General features: G+C 42.6%; 1 protein-coding gene across 2 annotated transcripts in view; it reads right to left on the bottom strand.

The window, feature by feature from the left end:
- BAZ1B (bromodomain adjacent to zinc finger domain 1B) overlaps positions 1-14,851 on the bottom strand; it is a 65,267-nt gene extending 50,416 nt beyond the window's left edge. The window contains exons 1-3 of one of the 2 annotated variants that reach the window (XR_003793089.1): positions 14,383-14,780; positions 5,454-5,570; positions 2,414-2,558 (exon numbers count right to left, since the gene is read on the bottom strand). Coding sequence is in view for 1 of the 2 variants with exons in the window: in XM_029220163.1 (XP_029075996.1) it covers positions 2,414-2,558; positions 5,454-5,570; positions 14,383-14,489 (369 nt within the window). In the remaining variant the exon portion in view is untranslated. Of the gene's footprint in view, positions 1-2,413; positions 2,559-5,453; positions 5,571-14,382 lie in introns of both variants that reach the window. The other variant, XM_029220163.1, reaches the window with a different exon arrangement.
- Between the last annotated feature and the right edge of the window lie 3,640 nt (positions 14,852-18,491).

The following is an 18,491-nucleotide window of genomic DNA, read 5'->3' as shown; positions in this document are numbered from 1 at the left end:
CCCATGGGAAGCATAAGCACAAAATCATATGGTATATTCATTCCCCTGTCTTCCTAGCAGGTTGGTTACTTCTCACTACCAAGTACTTTTCTACAATTACATTACTCTCTCCTAGTTCCTGTATCCACTCCCTCCCCTCATTTACTTGGGGTTTAGAAGTAGTAAAGCCTCTCCACTATTGACAGCCATGAGGTACTTTAACCTTGTTAGTTTTCCTTGACCTAGATCAGACTGCTGTCTGCTGTCTGTAGTTCCTTTATTAAACTCAATTCGATTACACCATATGAATATGCCATCTGTTTCCTGCCAGGACACTGAATGATATAGTGTGTGATTAAAACCCAATGATGATTCCACAGACAATTACAAAATTTTTAAAAAGTAGCTAGGAGATACAAGGAGTCAAAGTAAATTAAAGAAAGAACAAGGACTTTGGAGCCAGATAGACACAGACTTACTGGCTATTGTTGGGCTACCTAGGCCATTCCCCTCCTCCTCTTCTCTTGCCAGCCTGTCTCTTTTGAGGCTTTATAAAAAAGGTAGTATTCACTTTCTCAGCCCCCCTGCAGCTAAGGACGGATTATGTAAGCCATGGTCTAGGCAATAACATGTAAAGATAAAAGGGGACAGGAGGGGGACTTCCCTGGTGGTCCAGTGGGTAAGACTCTGCACTCCCAATGCAGGAGGCCCGGGTTCGATCCCTGGTTGGGGAACTAGATCCCACATGCATGCTGCCAACTAAGAGTTCGCATGCCACAACTAAGAAGCCCGCATGGCACAACAAAGGTCCTGCGTGCCGCAAATAAGACCCAGCGCAGCCAAAATAAATAAATATTTTTTAAAAAAAAAAAAGGGGGACAGGAGGAATATGCTTCTGGTAAAGATTTTCTTACTGTGCTTAGATATTTGATCACTCTGAATTGCGAGTGAGCAAACAATTGTGCTCACAGTCACAATTTCACAACCAAGAGGCAACAAAGCTAAGGACAAAACCAAACACACCGAGAAAAGCAGAGCAGAAAGGCAGAGAAACGGAGTTTAAGTCCTTGACAATATTATTCAGCCTCTATACCAAACTTGGAATTGCCTGCCTCTAAGACTTATTATGTGAGAGAATCAAATGTCTTCACTGGTTAAGCCGATGCTACTCAAAATGTTGTCCCCAGAGTGTTCGTATCATCACATCCTGGAGCTTGTTAGTTTCAGGCCCTACCCTAGACCTTTTGAATCAAGCTCTCAAGGGATGGGGCCCAAGAATGTACATTCAGTAATCCTCTAAGTGATTTTATTTAGGCTAAAGTTTGAGAAGTCCAGGCCACTGTCAGTCAGCCATTTCATTACATACAGATGAAATCACTAGTACTAACTAGTACATTACATCAACCTGAACAAGCTACTTAAACATCTGTGCCTGTTTACCACCTCACCTTTCTGTGCAGATTCTGTAAGACATTATGTAAAGCAACTAGCCCAGTATCCAATACATACAGAAATTCAACAAATGTTAGTTCCCTTCCGCCTGAATCTTACTTAAGTTTTCAAAGGATTATATAGGGATTGCTTTAGTGTTACGTAAACAGTTTACCTAACTACTTTAGTAAATCCTTTAGTAATAGTAATAGCTATCTTACCTATTTACTTCAGTAATAGCTATCCTTCAGTAACGGGCTGGAAAATTTAAAAATTTAAATAGAAAAACAAAACAGTCAACTCAATCACTGTTGCAGGGAAATGAAATCTTTTGCCTATAGATTCCATAGATTTGGACTAAAAATATCTAAAGGTCTTTTAAACAAAGTATGAAAAAAATGACAAAACAAACAAGGCCAATACAGCATCGAGTTATCAAAAAGGGACAAAAAAGGGAAAACAACGTTGCAATGATACACAGTCTAACAATTATTGTAATAGTCAACATTCCCAGTAACAAACGTGGTTCTAAAATTTGGTGATTAGGGACTTCCTTGGTGGCGCAGTGGTTGGGAATCCACCTGTCAACACAGAGGACATGGGTTCGAGCCCTGGTCTGGGAGGATCCCACGTACCGCGGAGCAGCTGAGCCCGTGCGCCACAACTACTGAGCCTGTGCTCTAGAGCCCACGAGCCACAACTATTGAAGCCCGTGCTCCACAGCAAGAGAAGCCACTGCAATAAGAAGCCCTCACACCACAACGAAGAGTAGCCCCCGCTCGCCGCAACTAGAGAAAGCCCGCCTGCAGCAACGAAAACCCAACACATTAAAAAAAAAAAAAAAAAAATTGGCGATTAAAATATTTGATATTAAGTGGACTTCAAATGTAATGTACATTTTTACTCACACAGAAATATATTCTATAATCTATGTTGGAAGCTCCAATCCTGACATTTGGTGAGTCAAATCACATTAAAAAAATAAATAAAAATAGGCACTCACCTCAAAATCACACTCTTCTCCCACAGCATATTTGGTCATGATCTCCAACCAAGCAGTATCTACTAACTTCTCTAAGGAGGCTGTGTTATGGTGAACCATTTCCAGAACAAGTTTCTCATACCAGGCAGGGAACTCCTCCTTCAAACTAAACAAACATGTCATCAATTATCAAGAAAATGCAGGACAGCCTATCCGGAGAGTTGCTCAGATCAATGCAAAAAGCTCTTTAGCAAATACATGCAAGGCACTGGAGAATACAAAGATTAAAACCCATGTGGTATACAGGATAAAGAAAGAACTTTTAAATAGCTTTGTCTGACTGACCTGTCCATGTTAATTTTCTCATCTATAAAATGAAAATAATAAACACATCATTAGTAAGGTTGAACATTTTCCCATTCATTTGTTTTTGCAGTTGACTTCCCTTTTCAGGTATGAATTCTTTATACATATCCTTTGCGCAATTTTTGGTTGGGAGACCATAACTTAATTATTATGTCTCAATCAATAAAAATGCATTCCTTCATTTAGTTCTCACAATACCTTGTGAGGGGTCTAGAATTTTCATTTTACAGATAAGAAAAATAAATCATGAATGGTTAATATGTTGGAACCATGATTTGAACTCCTTGCAAAGTGAAACAATGATGTACCACTTTTCATTTATTAAACTAGCAAAAAAGAACTTTAATTATCACACCCTGTTAGGAGCAAGTGAATGGTGCAAAATAGCACACATACTCTGCCAAAAGCCCACGTTTCACCTCTTTTGGAAAGCAGTTTGACAACAGTTAGGAGAACTGTCATAGGTACACAAAGATATTCACTGCTGGATTCTTGATGACAGCAGAAAATGGGAAGCAACCTAAATGGAGAGTTGTTAGATATCCAATTCTGACCAGATAGTTTAACATATGTGTTACAGGGCAAAAGGAAGGATCAGGCATGAGAACATTCATACAGATGCAAGTAGCAGGTTTATTATCATACTACAATATTCTCAATCACTCTCTGTGCTGTTCATAACAAATGTTCCTCCAACTGCTAGGCTTAAAAGCTCTTATCATACTCCGTTCACAATTAACCTACCAAGTTATCTGCTATTCCCCTCATGATCAATAACCTTCAAGTCTCCCTGCCTTTGTTAAGGCTGTTACCTTTGTCCTCTCCCCACTGTCTTCCCTCCCAGCTTAATCACCCTTCCAACATGTCCTCAGACTTCCTTAATTCCATGAGGCCTTTCCTGGCCCCTATAAATTCACTGTCTCTTTCCATTAAGCCTCCCAGTCACTCAGGCTTAAAGCTTCATTGTCTGTGGTTATTTCTGGGGAGTGAAGTTGGACAATGATGTTCAGATTCTTTTACTAACTCTGTATTGTTTACATTCTTATAACAAGTATGCATTTCTTCTATAATCAGAAAAAAGTATTTCTACTTTGAATAAAAATTATAAAACCTCACTGTCTTTTTCAAAAATTTCTCCCATTACTCCTTATATTCTATTAGCTATCAAATCACATAAAACATTCCCTAAGTGTGTTCTTCAGAACTTCCCTCTGTTGCAATGGGATCTAAGGTCGAATAAGTTTAAAACCCATAAGATTAAACCAAGCTAGAGTTTCTTTACTACAGTCTTCTGAAAATCTTTAATGTGTATTATGACTTTTCAAGAACAAACTTTGTAGTGGTTTTCCAAAATTATGACCAAACCCCCTTTTTCAGAATGTAAATCCATCTCATTCTTTCTATTCCCAATAATGCCATGATTCCCGACCCGAATACTCTTAGCTAGACTACACAGACTTCCCACCTGCCTCTTCCCTCTCTAACTCATCTTGCACACCGCTTCCAGATTAATCTTCTCAAAGCACAACCCCAATCATCAAAACTGTCATATGTGCCTCTGCTGTTCAAAAAGCATTGCTGTCCTCACACTGGTCACTGAAGTAAATACATGAATAGCTGAGACAGAGATCACATGGCCCACAAACCCTAAAATATTTACTAACTGGCACTTTACAGTAAAGGTAGGCCAACCCTGAGTCTAGTATACTAAATGGGGCATATACATAAATAACAATAATCCAAAACAGAACTATGTCAGTGACCCAAGCAAAGAAGAAACAGGCACCAGGTTAACAGACTTCACTAATTATTAATCAGTGATGGAACCATTACTAGACCCCAGGTCTCAACTGAAGGTTGTGTTCTGTTACACAGGCAAAAGAGCAGAATGGTATTAATTACTAAACTGTATGCTCTCTGCTTATATACTATCAAGAGAAGTCAATGAGAAGTCCACAGAAAAAGTTTCTACTCCGAATTTCTAAAAGAGTACTGTTTTTCGATAGTAGCTAGAAATGGAGTATAACCTTTAAAATTTGTGAATCACTATAATGTACTCCTGTAACATATAATACTGTATATCAAATATACTTAAATTAAAAAAAAAACCACTAAAAAAAAAAGAGTACTGTTTTATCATCCTTAGTTTCTACTTATCTTCTGCATGCTTCTACTGCCTAAATTCTGAGTGTTTTTTTTGAGAGACTACCCAGACAAATAGGCCCTTTGAAAACAGGCAGAATTTTTAAGACACCTCATTCAACCACCCCACTCAGATAAACTGTCTTCAAACTATGTACTTATTTTTGATAGCTCCTTTAAATACTATCTTAAATTTCAAATGACCACAAAATAAAGAAAACTTTCTGCTCATTTGCTGCCTCCATATTACTTCTAGATTATACCAGCTTCCTTTGCTTAGAACCACATTTCCAGAGTATTTACAAGGTAAAAGTATACAGCAAGAACACTCAAAAGCCTAGTAAATACGTAAATAAGTGTACACACAACTATATATTCCACATACTGTTACTTGCAAAATGACAACAGGCAAGACACCAGTACATTATACTAACGTAATGTATTCCAATTTATGCCCCATAAATTTAAATACAAATATTGTTTTATGGTTAATATTCCCTCTTTCCTAATAACATGAAGATAGCGCTAGAAGGGCAGTGCTTCTACTACTTACAGTTCAGCAACTTCCTGTTCCTCCTCCCAGGCCTCTTTGTGTGTTAGCTGACTGCTTCCAGTACTCTTACACGTCCAAATGCGCTCACTGTATCTTTCCAAGCGGGCTTCATACTCTCTGTTAGCAGTGGCTCAGGAACACAATATTCAAGCAACAGAGACAACTAATCCACAAAATACTTACCATATATGGGAAAAGACTACAGTATACTTTCTATAATGTACAGCATAAGATAAAACTGAAATCAGAATTTTCAATTGGCAAATCCAAACAAGATGATTAACACTAAAGTATGGTTAGGACCGTCTACAACTGTGCTTTCTTCAATTCACCCAAGTTTCATTTCACAAGACTCACACAGTACTAAAGATTAGTAAGAAAAAATAAGGGCAAAATAAAATACAAGACACAAGGAATAAGAATTTAAGGTATGTGAAACTGTTACACAACTCAGATGGTCAGCAAGTTTAAGAATCAGTTCCACAGTAAGATGAGATGGCTCCAGCAGTCTCACAGGCAGTTTGGAATAATCCCGTGCATATGCTAATGATCCATTTACTAACAGCCTTCCAGTCTGCCTTGGAAACACTTGTTGATTCTCTAAGGTTTAAAAAGTAAGTTCCATAAAGTAGTAAAAATAATTGTGATATAGTAATATTTATCCAGAGTTTGTTATCTCCAATAATACCACGTCCACAAGTTGTTTACCAGTCATTATTCTGTCTTTGTGAGGGAGATGGAGGAAGACATCCTATAACTAGTGCATGTATATGGTAACTTTCCATACCATCCCAATTGTAATTCATTATCACCCAGCCATATTCAAATTCAAATGACAAGTAACTAATTTACTTTTATGCACAGCAAAAGATGCTATGCCGGAAAATAAACTTACACCACAACTAGAGAATTAGCTGCCAATCTCTGTACTTTCCAAGTGACAGTTTTTATATATAATGGTTGAAATAAAAAGTATTTAAACAGCTCCCCTTGTAATATTACCTCACAACTAAACAAATAATTCATTTTTAATATAAAAGATTCTTGGTTTTCTAGGGTTATGATCAGTTAAAAGACAAATGACAGGGATAAATCCATAAATAATCCAGAACTGTAGTTTTAGTCAATAGTATAAGCACCTTCTCTCACCATATCATTCTCTGGATCTGCCAAAAACAAAGCAATATGTCTCTTTTCCTCACCGGGCTGTTGCTAATATTTAAATGATTAAACAAAATAGAGCACCTGTAAAAATCAGGAGTCAGACTTCCATAGAAAGCTATGTAAATCCAATCACTGAAAACTTATAAAATCCCATAGAGAAAAGGAAATAGCATGGTTTTCTACAGGGACATTATCATAACTAACTTATCAACAAAATGGATTTGTTTTCTGTTTGCCTGTTTGCACCTGGGGAGGGGAGGTAAAATAAAGAATCAGTACGTGGATTTATTTAAACATTGAAAAAGCTTAGTAACATTCTAGGGCTTCCCTGGTGGCACAGTGGTTGAGAGTCCGCCTGCCGATGCGGGGGGCGCGGGTTCGTGCCCCGGTCCGGGAGGATCCCACATGCCGCGGAGCGGCTGGGCCCGTGGGCCGTGGCCACTGGGCCTGCGCGTCCAGAGCCTGTGCTCTGCGACTGGAGGGGCCACGGTAGTGAGGGGCCCGTGTACCGGGAAAAAAAAAAAAAAAAAAAGCTTAGTAACATTCTAATATATCATTCAGCTACACTGAAGAAATTCACTGTGTAATCAGAGAGAATGTGAGATTAACAAATACGTCCTAAAGAGAAAACATTGAGTTTTTATTATTAGTTGTTATTTTATTAATTTATTTATTTGTTTTTGCTGTGTTGGGTCTTCGTTTCTGTGCGAGGGCTTTCTCTAGTTGTGGCAAGCGGGGGCCACTCTTCATTGCAGTGCGCGGGCCTCTCACTATCACGGTGTCTCTTGTTGCTGAGCACAGGCTCCAGACCAGCAGGCTCAGTAGTTGTGGCTCACAGGCCTAGTTGCTCGGAGGCATGTGGGATCCTCCCAGACCAGGGCTCGAACCCATGTCCCCTGCATTAGCAGGCAGATTCTCAACCACTGCGCCACCAGGGAAGCCCCTATTATTAGCTGTTAATTTAAAAAGTAGGAATAATGTGGGAATTTCCTGGTGGTCCAGTGGCCGAGAGCATGGGTTCAATCCCTGGTGGGGGAACTAAGATCCTGCAAGTCACGAGGCTCTGCCCAGGGGGGGGGGGGGGGGGGAGTAGGAATAATGTGCCATGTGCCCAGTCCATTCTCCTTAGATCAAGACCCATATGGCCAATAACACACAAGACTGCTGTCACCTGGATGCCTCAGTAATCCCTCAAATCCAACTTCTTCTAAAACTAAACTCTTACTACTCCTCCACTCCCTCCCAAACTTGCTCTTTAACAGATACTCCCAATCTCACTGAATGGCCCTAGTGTCCAAGTTAGAAATCAGGGAATCATCCTAACCTCTTCAGTCCCTAACTGTAACCACTTAGGTGTTTCTCAATTAAGTCCTTTCTCTCCAATAAAAGAACCATTATCCAAATCCAGCTTTTGATCCTCATTTCTCATCCAGTCATAACATTTTAAAACATGTTAATTGGCCTGACTGGTAATCCTCTTCTTCTCTGGTCCTTTGTGATTCTCACACTCACAACCTTTTTTCTGTCTTGTTTTTAAACCCATTTCTTCTGATTTAAAAATCTCACTTGGCCTCAGGCCTCCTAAAATACAAATATGTTGTTGCAAAGGGAAAAATCCTCCGGCCCCCACAGTTCTGAAAATCACTCCACCCATCAAGATTTTATTTTCTATGATTTTTATTATTTTAAGGGAAAAAAAGGAAGAAACTTTTTTTTCCAACTTTTTTCAAACAATATGTATTTAAATACCAAATACTGATTGATTGAGTGTGGTTTTTCAAATAATGACAGTCTCTTCTACCCTAATACAGCTCTTTCGTACCCTCCTTTGAAAATCATCGTCAGTATAGCATTCTCATTCTGGGTGACCTCATCCATGCCCGTAACTTCAACTACTATCTATATAATAACTATATCTAATAACTTCTATCACCAGCTCAGTCTCCTCTCTCTGAACTCCAGGCCCATATATATACTAGCAACATATACATCTCCATTTGGATATACTCAGCAATTCAATACAAGAACCTCCGTAACTAAACACTTCCTATCCGTCCCCCACCACCCTTGACAGTCAAAACAAAAGAACCACTTGATCCTCTTCCATGAAACCCCACACCTCAGATTGGGACTCAAACCCAATCACATCTCAGATGGGGCTTGAACCCACAATCTCCCTGCTGAAACCACACGCCTGGTCTCAGGACTAATGAAGCTCAGGTTCTTTATGCCTCAGTGCAGAAGGAATGCAGCGAGAGGCAAAGCCATAGGCAAGAAGTAGATTTATTAATATAGGATGCTTGTGAAGGATGCAAGCAGTCAGGCAAGGGAGTTTTCCCCAAGACCTAAGGGGGAAAGCAGGTTTATTTAGGGAGATACACACTCCACAGACAGAGTGTGGGCCCTCTCAGAAGGCGATAGGCCCTGGAATATGGGATGGTTCGTTTTTATGGGCTGGGTAATTTCATAGGCTAAGCAATAGGAAGATTACTCCAACTATTTTGGGGAAGAGGCAGGGATTTCCAGGAATTGGACCACTGCCCACTTTCTGGCCTCAAACAGTCAGGGCGCCTGCGGGGCGTCATTTACAATATTCTAATGTATCGCAATGAGCGTATAATGAGGCTCAAGGTCTACTGGAAGTAGATTCTTCCGCCAACTCGGTTCTAACCACTTTATGTCCTCAGGGGCTGTCATTCTTTTAAGGTTGTGCCCTGCCCCCTTCCCTCCTGTCTCACAGGGTCCTCTATATCAGAGAAGAACACCACTAACCAAGTGATAACCAAAACATAACCCTTGATTCCTCCCCAATCAATCACCAAACCCTGTCAAATCTACTTCATTTCAGAAATCCATCAACTGTACTTCTCTCCACCTCAAGGGCTAGTAAATTTATTTAGACCACCATTATCTACTGCCTAGATTATTTAATTATTTAAACACCATCTAGTTGCCACTAGTCTCAAGGCTGCAGATCCATTCTCAATGCTACAGCCACATTGATCTTCCTAACCTAAAAGGCTGCTTCTTTCCTGTTCAAATTTTTCAACACCCTCCACTAAATTTAAGGCAAAGTCCAAACTCCTCAGCCTATCTCACAAGGACCTGTGATGCAGCCCTTTTCTGTATCTCTCAACACTGCATCTCCATTCCCACTTCTTCACTCCAGCCATGTGAAACTTCTTTCAGGTTTTCAAAATCGGGAATTCCCTGGTGGTCCAGTGGTTAGGACTCAGCGCTCTCACTGCCAGGGGCCCGGGTTAGAGCCCTGGTCAGGGAACTAAGATCCCACAAGCTGCCGAGTGCAGCCAAAACAAACAAAAAAACAAACAAAAACAGCTCACTGAGATATAACTGGCAAAATAAACTAAATTCTAACCATCCTTTGGATCTCAACTTAAAAGCAACCTTCCCCAGGAAACATTCCCTTAACCCTAAAATGTGGCAGACTGTACTATTTTTTCCAAATATCCACCTCTCTTCCCTAAGAGGATTCTACACCTCCACCCACTGCCATGTGGCTTGCAATACCTCCTGGGAAGAGGAAAGCACATCCCCTCCCCACAAAGGCTGGGCCCTGCCACATAACTTGCTTTGACCAATAGATGTGATAGACACCACTTCCAGGAAGAAGCTTAAAAAGCTGCCATGGTTTCCTCCTGACCTTTCTGCCACTAGAAAAGGTCGCTGCAGACAGGGACTGCTCCTTCAGCCTGAAACTTGGAATAAGAAAAATGTGCCTTTCCTTTTTTTTCACCTGTTTCCTTTTTTTCAAATGTGGCCCTAGAAAAATTTTAATTACATGTGGCTCACATCACATTTCTGTTGGATGGCACTATAAAGCTAACGATTACGTCTAGGAATGAATGTCCTCTGACAGCACAATTTTTAACTGACTAGTCATTCAAATTAGATTAATTTCAAAAGTCTAAAACTGAAATTTCTACAACCACCCCTAACATTAGGTAGTTTTAAGTTTATGTAACTCTATTCTGGTTATTACTTTGATTTATGCTAAGAGAAAAGTTAAAGAAAAAATAAAAATGAAAGGAGGAAAAAAAAAGCCCATGAGAAGGATATTCAGGGACTTCCCTGGTGGCGCAGTGGTTAAGAATCCGCCTGCCAATGCAGGGGACATGGGACCGAGCCCTGGGCTGGGAAGATCCCACAGGCCATGGAGCAACTAGGCCCATGCGCCACAACTCCTGAGCCCGCAGCCTGCAACTACTGAAGCCCACACACCTAGAGCCCGTGCTCCACAACAACAGAAACCACCGTAATGAGAAGCCCACGCACCACAACGAAGACTGAACAGAGCCCCCCCCCAAATAATAATAAATGATTTTTTTACAAAAAGAAGGATGTTAAGTCAGCTGGCTCTAAATCCTATTTCAGATTTTAGGTTACCAAAATAAGTCACTCACTCTCAAATAACCGCTCAAAGCAAATGCCAATTGTGGTTTTTATGTTCCAGCGACTGCTGCACTTATAATTGCAGACAAAATGTCAAAGCAATTCTCCAAAGGTTGTGTAAGCTATAAATGATAAGTTCAAATCCTAGACTATCTCATTATGCATCTACTTTTTCAAGAGTTCAAGAGCTACTTCCTTACCACCATATGCTGCCCTTCTTTGTTCTCTTTAGCCTTGTAAGTATTGTTTCTTTCAATAAAGTACCTGATAGCCTGAAAGGAAGTGGCCCATAAAAGTATGGAGGTTAAATAAGCATAACTATAACGCTAAGAGTTCTAAGTGAGAAGACAAAGCACCAACTCAAGGTCTGCTTTTTATCCTATTTTCTCTCTTTGGAGCAGTCTGTCATTAAGTTAAAAATATCTCTAATCTAATAATAACTTGTTACTTTAAAAAAATTAAATTACAAAAATCGACATAAGAGCTCAGTATTCCAACTGCCCAATAAAATCCTGTCTTGCAACTACAACTTAACCCCAGCTCTTAAAACACTCTAGGCAAATCAAGTTATTCTTGCCTAAAGCCAGAATAACTGTATATTCTAATACCCCCTCCTTATTACACCATCTAAAAGTTCTCATATTGATGCTACTAAGGTTATGAACTAGTTTCTAGGCTTTAGAAACTAGGATAAAGCAATACAAAAAAAAATTTAATCTACAGCAGGCCACTTGTAGGTTCAGTTCCTCCTTAAAATCTATCTTGACTTAAACACAGTCAGTGTAGAATTCTATTGTCAAATAATCACATCAAGAAGTGATTCCAATAAAGTTAATTTTTCAAACCAAGATCTACTGTCTTGCCAGCAGTAGTACTATCCTAGGAAGCAATGTACCATAGATTTAAAGCTACAGTACAATAAACATCAACATATAACCCAGTCATTAAATGTGTGCATCATTCACAACCACTGTTAAGTTTAATGAAGATGTACAGTAATACCTTCAAGAACACAATGCTCACAGTTTTAGGTCAATAAAACACCATACAAATTTGCCATAGAATATACATGCAACCAAAAGGTAGGTATAAGGAGAAAATTAAAGTATGAAGTCCTATTAAAACATAATTATAACCATAAATTAAGAACTGGAAATAACAATACTTCAAATGCAGCAGTTACCCAACTACATACTTGTTCTCCTCTATGAAATCACTAATAGCCTAATAAAGAAATATGCCAACCTGCCAACCACACAGTACAACTGTTTAAAAACCATCCTCAAAGTGCTTCCACTTGTAGAAATTACCAAGGGAGCAATTTTCCCCCAATATGTAACACAATTTAAGAACTCCTTTGTTAAAAGGGTTCTAAATACTGGTATGGGAAATTTTAAAGATGAAGAATTTTTATTAAATACATAACAGTTAAAAAGTGCCACGTATCAGTTTTCAACTGTCATCATTAAAAGAAACTCCTCATATGTATCACTGTATTTCAGCGATTTCAGTAAATGATATGAAAAAGCCGGGGCTGCCAGTTCTATCTACAGCCATTTTTTACAGAGCTCAGTACCTAGTACAGACTTAGAATTTGTCTCCTCCCTATCGCAGTTTCTGATGCTCCACTAGAACCAGGCCTGAAAAATCAACAACCAGTAATATTAGTGTGAATAACCATCAACTGCTCAAAAGATGACATCTGAAAAGGATATGGCAGATTCCCAAAAGTAATTTTTTACTTCACCGATGTTTTGGAATGTTATTTAAAAAAAAAAAAAAATTGGGCACTTTTAGAATAAAGTATTTGGTAGAGCTAGAGCACTTCTCCAAAACAATCCAAAAGTCCTAACAGGACATGAAAAAGAACCAGATTACCACTCCGACCCCTCCCTTAAATGCACCTTATCATACCACAAACTGACACAAACAATGGACTAACATTATTAAAACTGAAAGAATAGCATTCCATGTTCCTCTCTTGATTTACTTTCAGGGATGAGGTACGAGGCGCACTGAATTCTACTCCTGATTCTCATCATTTACGGAGTGTGTGACCTTTAGCAAGCCAACCTCAACTGTGTGGGCCCGCTTGGCATACCCAGGCAGGAGAACCCCACCATCTCCAAGATCCATTTCAGCTCTGAGATGCTCTAGCTGCATTTCTTCAAGAGCCCTCCTACAGCATGGACTCACTTGTCAAATCCCTTTGTATGTAAACACCTAACATCCACAAACTGCACTCAAACAAGAATAAGGTTATCCCATAAAGCATTACATTAAAGGGAGGACCAAAGAGAAATGAAATCAAATGATATAGCTCACACCGGCATTTCCTTCCATACTGAAGCAAGCAAACTGAAACTACTAAGAAATCAAGTCCTTCCAATGGGAAAGGGGTGATAAAACTAAAGAATACATTACCCTTCACTCTTGAAGCTTTCTGTACACTAAAGAAAGCTTGATTCAGAAAACTTTTTTACACTTAAGCTTCAAAACGGACGCATCTGGCATCCATAAAAAAAGTAAATAAGAGTCGTACAACTTTCAACTAAAAGACTAATAAGCTTGTGCAAGAAACCTTAAGCAATGATCAGAAGAAAGGGTGCTTCTCATTTAAAACATCAGCCTCGTGTTTCTAAAATACAACATAAAAACTTTAAGCGTGTCTTTTTGAAACGTTGTTAAAAGACAAATACTGATCTCCTATACATCGTCAAAATTCCAAATCTGTGCATGCCCAGGGAAGGAAGGCATCCGCTCCTCCAAGGTAACTTTTTTACTGCCTCTTCTCTAAGTCTGGACATTCATTCTTGGTTTTGTGCCTCACAATCCTGTCAGTTCATCCATCACCAGCCTAAAGTCCACTCGGGAGAAGCAAAACACAAATGTCCCCGCAGAGATCCGGGAAGACGCAGTCGCGACTTGTACAGCCCAGATCACGAGGCCGCTCAAGTACAATTTCCAAAACTTAAGTGGAAGGCTTAATTTAAAAAGAAAAAAGCAGCAGCAAAGAAAACCCCGCTCAACCCTCGGTACTTACGGCCTAAAGCCAACCCCCTGGGGCGGGGGGGGGGGGGGCGGGATACAGGGTCGTTCATCTACAGCGAGGCCCGCTGACAAAGTGCGGGGCCGAGAAAAGGATGGAGGGCGCAGGGCTCCGGGGCGGCCTGAGCCGGGCCGGCCCGCCCGCCCAACCCCCCCCGGAACGGCGGGCCTGGGGCTCGAGCTCGGGGTGCTGGCCCGCCAGCGCCGGACGCGCTGACAGCTGCCACCGGCGCGGGGCTGCGCGGCCCACCCCGCCCCACCCCACCCCGCGGGCGGCCTGGCCGGCGCGACTGGAAAAGGATACTCCCGGGTGCGGAAGGCCTCCTGAGTGTGCGCGATGGTGAAGAGCGGCTCCTCGCCGGGAAGCGGCTTCACCAGCGGGAAGGGCTTGCGGCCCAGGAGCGGCGCCATCGCGGCGGCGGCAGCGGCGGGGAAGGCGGCTGCTCCTCAGCGCGCCCGCGGCGTAACACTAGGCCCCGCGGCCCGGAGCGAGCGCCTGGCTCCCGGGGGTAGGGTGGGGGAGGGGAGGGGTGAGAGGGCGGCGCGAACTCGGCTCCTTCACTGCTGGCGCCGCCGCGCTAGGGCCATGGAGAGGGACGCAAGGGCACAGAACTCCCACGCACAATGCCGCGCCGCCCCGAAGCCTCCGGCCAACCTTCGCTACGGGTCCCCGCGTTCGGCAGTCACGACTCGTCCTCAGCTGCACCGGAGGAAATTATTGAAAAATGGCGGGAGATTCCCCTCCTCCCCCCGGTCCGGCCAGCGCACACACTAACATGCTCCCCTGTGGCGCCGGTGGCGAATGCTCCAATAGGCGGAGAGCTGGTCAGCACCCAGCGTTTATTGGCTCTCAGGAGCTGCCGCTCTGCGATTGGGTCCCTCCCCCTTCCCGGGCCGCCTAGTTGGGTTGCAGCGCACTAGAGGGCAGTATGAAGAGGTGAAAGGTCACGTTATGTAAGCGCCAGTGACAGGAGCGAGCCTCCGGCAGCGGAGTTGAAAGTGGGGGACAGCGGGGCACCGAAAGGCCGAGAATTCAAAGAGGTCAGGCCAGAGAAGCCCTCTAACATACACAGACACTACGCCATCTGTCACCGAAGGCGACACCGACATCCGGGCACCACTGTCCGTGTGGTGCGCCGGAGGGGGGAGGGGGAGCGCGCGGCCAGGGGCTTTGTCTTTTCACTTGGGCTCCGCCCCCTTCTTAAAGGCGCCGCTCTCGGCCACGCCCGGAGGTGCGCGGGTGGGGCGGATGGGAGGAGGGCTTGGCGGGAAGTAACCTCCAGACCTTACCTCAGCAAAGGTTCTACGAGGGGTAACTTGAGCCCCAGCCTTGCTCCCCCCAAAGTTACCTGCTTCTAGACTAGAGTGTGGTTGAGATCTAGATATTAGTATAATGCTTGCTTCTAGGGGCTTGCTGTAAAGGATAATACAGGATCTTCTTTGGAAAAATATATTAAACGACATGTCTATTAAAAATACATACCTTCATTCAAATAGTCTTTACTAGCACCTACAATGTTCAGGGCCCTGCGTTGGGTGCTACAGGGGAGAAATATGAGACTTGAAAAAATGAGAGACAATTTCTGTGTGATGAATGCTGTACAAAGTGCGCAGTAAGAAAACAGCAATAATTGTGCCTGGAGAGTGAGAACATTTGAGCTACTTCTCAAAGCACACTACACCCACATAGTCCAAAATCTGCTTGGCTATCCAGTACAGTCAGAAACACACTTATTAATCATTCATCCCTGGTTAAATTGTCACCCTTGGTTCAAAAATCTTCAGCGGGCTTCCCTGGTGGCGCAGTGGTTGAGAGTCCGCCTGCCGATGCAGGGGACACGGGTTCGTGCCCCGGTCCGGGAGGATCCCACATGCCGCGGAGCGGCTGGGCCCGTGAGCCATGGCCGCTGAGCCTGCGCGTCCGGAGCCTGTGCTCCGCAACGGGAGAGGCCACAACAGTGAGAGGCCCGCGTACCGGAAAAAAAAAAAAAAAAAAACTTCAGTGCCCAGAACATACCTTCCCAGCCTAGTCTTCGACAGGGCTAGACCGCTAGATGTCCCTGAATGGCAGCATGCCAATGCCAGACCGTTTTCTCCTTTTCTTCTCACCTTGAAGTGAGAAGGATACCCCCCCGACCCGCGTAAAAGGTAAGTTCTAGGTGTCAACTGGAAAAAAAAAAAAAAGCACAACCTAAAAGTTGAGAATTATGTTTTATTTGGCAGACAAAACCGAGGATTTAAGTTCAGGACACAACATCTCAGATAGCTCTGAGAGACTGCTTGGAAGAGGTAAGGGAGGAGCCAGGATACATAGGAGTTTTTGCAACAAAGACCAGGTAGTAGTCAGAATATCGAAAGATTACTGTTAAAGAAAACCAGATATCTCAAGTTAAGAAATTTATTGCTTTTCTATGTATGGGAAGATGCAAAAGTCAGGGCTCACTGAAATCATTCCTTTGATATACACCTCAGCTATCTGGGGCCAGTATCCTGTGCTTTCTCTTCCTGAGTTTGGGGGTCGGCAGGGGGCGGGGGGCACTGCCAGATGGCGGGCATCCTGTTTCTATCTTGAGTTCCCTCATGGCTCAGCTGTAAGGTGATGGCTTGTTGCCTGCAACATCCTTTGTTTACTGATGTGGCAGGCAACATTTTTGTTTTCCATTGATATAGGTCAGACGCCATCTCTATGAAGCCCCTTCTGATCACCTAGCAGAGAAGGGAGCTCTTCTTCCTTCAGTAGCAATTTCTTCTAAGAGGATTAGGAGAAACCTCAGAGGATGTGGCATCTGAGTTGATTGTGAAGAGGTAAGTAGCACACTCCACTAGGCAGAGGAAATGAGGGACGAACCTTCTAGGCAGAGGGAGCAGCAGAGCAGACTTGGTAAATTCAGGACAATGTGCCTAAAACATAGGGATTTTTCAGGCAGAAAGTATCAAGAGATGAGAGTGGCAGAGGAAGTCATCGTCCTGGCCAAAGCGTGTGAGGGTTGAATTGAAGCGACCCTATAGAAGGGAACTGCAGTAGTTTGTGGCACTGGTGGCAAGGGCCTCAAATGTGTAGCAAGATCAGTGGAGACAGGTGGCCAGATTTGAGGCACAGACTAAGTGGCTAATGGGATGGACACTTGCAGAACTAGATAACTAACGGCAGACTACACACAGAATAAGAACTCCAAAAACATCCAAAAAACAAATTTTGGAAACTTTTGATATTTAAAAAAATGCATCTAATTGCACATGAGAATGGTCACCATAGTCATTTCAGTGCTTGGGGCTGCTGTGGACTGGCATCCAGCCCCTGGTGGTGATAAAGCAGAGATCTAAAGTGGGAGGCTCAGTGATGGACTCAGTTTCAGCCGTAAGAACCGGAGACCGGTACCCTGGAGAGCCATCCAGAACACAGTTGGAAATCCTGCAGACCGACGTGGAAGCTAGAAGTGGGGCTTTGTGAATACAGCCTAGTAGCTGGAGTCCCAAGAAAAGGAGCTAAGAAGTGTCTCTCCAAACAAAGAATAGTGTTTACCTTGGAGAGATGGAGTTATGGTTGGTTTTCTTTTCTTCGTTATCTTTTTGTATATTTTTCCATTTGTTTTTCTATAGTGATTATATTTTCATTTTAAAATAGAAAAAAATAATAAACTTTAACGTGACTATTGCTTGGTGGTTGTCCTCCATTTCTTTCTGTGGCTCCAGTTTACAAACAATGGAGCTAACTGACACAAGATTTTTTAACACCCCTCTTTCACGGATGCAGACTGAAACCCTTGATTAGACAGTTTCAGCTTGTCATTTTTTTTTTTTTTTTTTGACTGCACCATGTGGATAGGGGGGATCTTAGTTCTCTGACCAGGGATCTAACCCGTGCCCCCTGCAGTGGAAGCATGGAGTCCTAACCGCTGGACCGCCAGGGAATTCCCTACAGTTTCAGTTTCTGGCTGGTATTTTCCGGCCTGTCCTGTTGGTTCCTAAACCTCAAAACATCCCAAATCTGCAGTCTGTGATCTCTGTTCCCTCCATCACCTGCTCTGTGTGGGTGTTTTTTATTTCTATTAATGGCCCCACCTTCCTCACAACCTCACAGGCTCTGCCTTGACCTCTCTTGAGCTCCACAGCCATAGAGTCAATCAGATGACAGCAATTCTGCCTGCCTAAAATCGTGAACCATCCCCTTCCTGCCATCCCCACTGCATCCTACTTCAATTATTTCTGGCCAAAACTACTACTGTAATGACTTTCTTCTTTAAAAATGTTTTAAACTACATTAAAATTATGTCTTTTTTCATGGTAAAATGGACATGGTTCCAAAAAGGAAACATATAGATGGAGTTAAGAAAACAAATAGTTCTACAAAAAGCAGCCCTGCAGTGCTCTCCCCCATCCATTTCCTGCTTCCCCCAGGCACCCATTTTCAAT

The sequence above is a fragment of the Monodon monoceros genome, unplaced genomic scaffold (assembly GCF_005190385.1).
Source record: "Monodon monoceros isolate NGI ecotype Baffin Bay Population unplaced genomic scaffold, NGI_Narwhal_1 Super_Scaffold_13, whole genome shotgun sequence".
Taxonomy (NCBI): domain Eukaryota; kingdom Metazoa; phylum Chordata; class Mammalia; order Artiodactyla; family Monodontidae; genus Monodon; species Monodon monoceros.
This window is presented reverse-complemented; position numbering and strand designations above follow the sequence as displayed.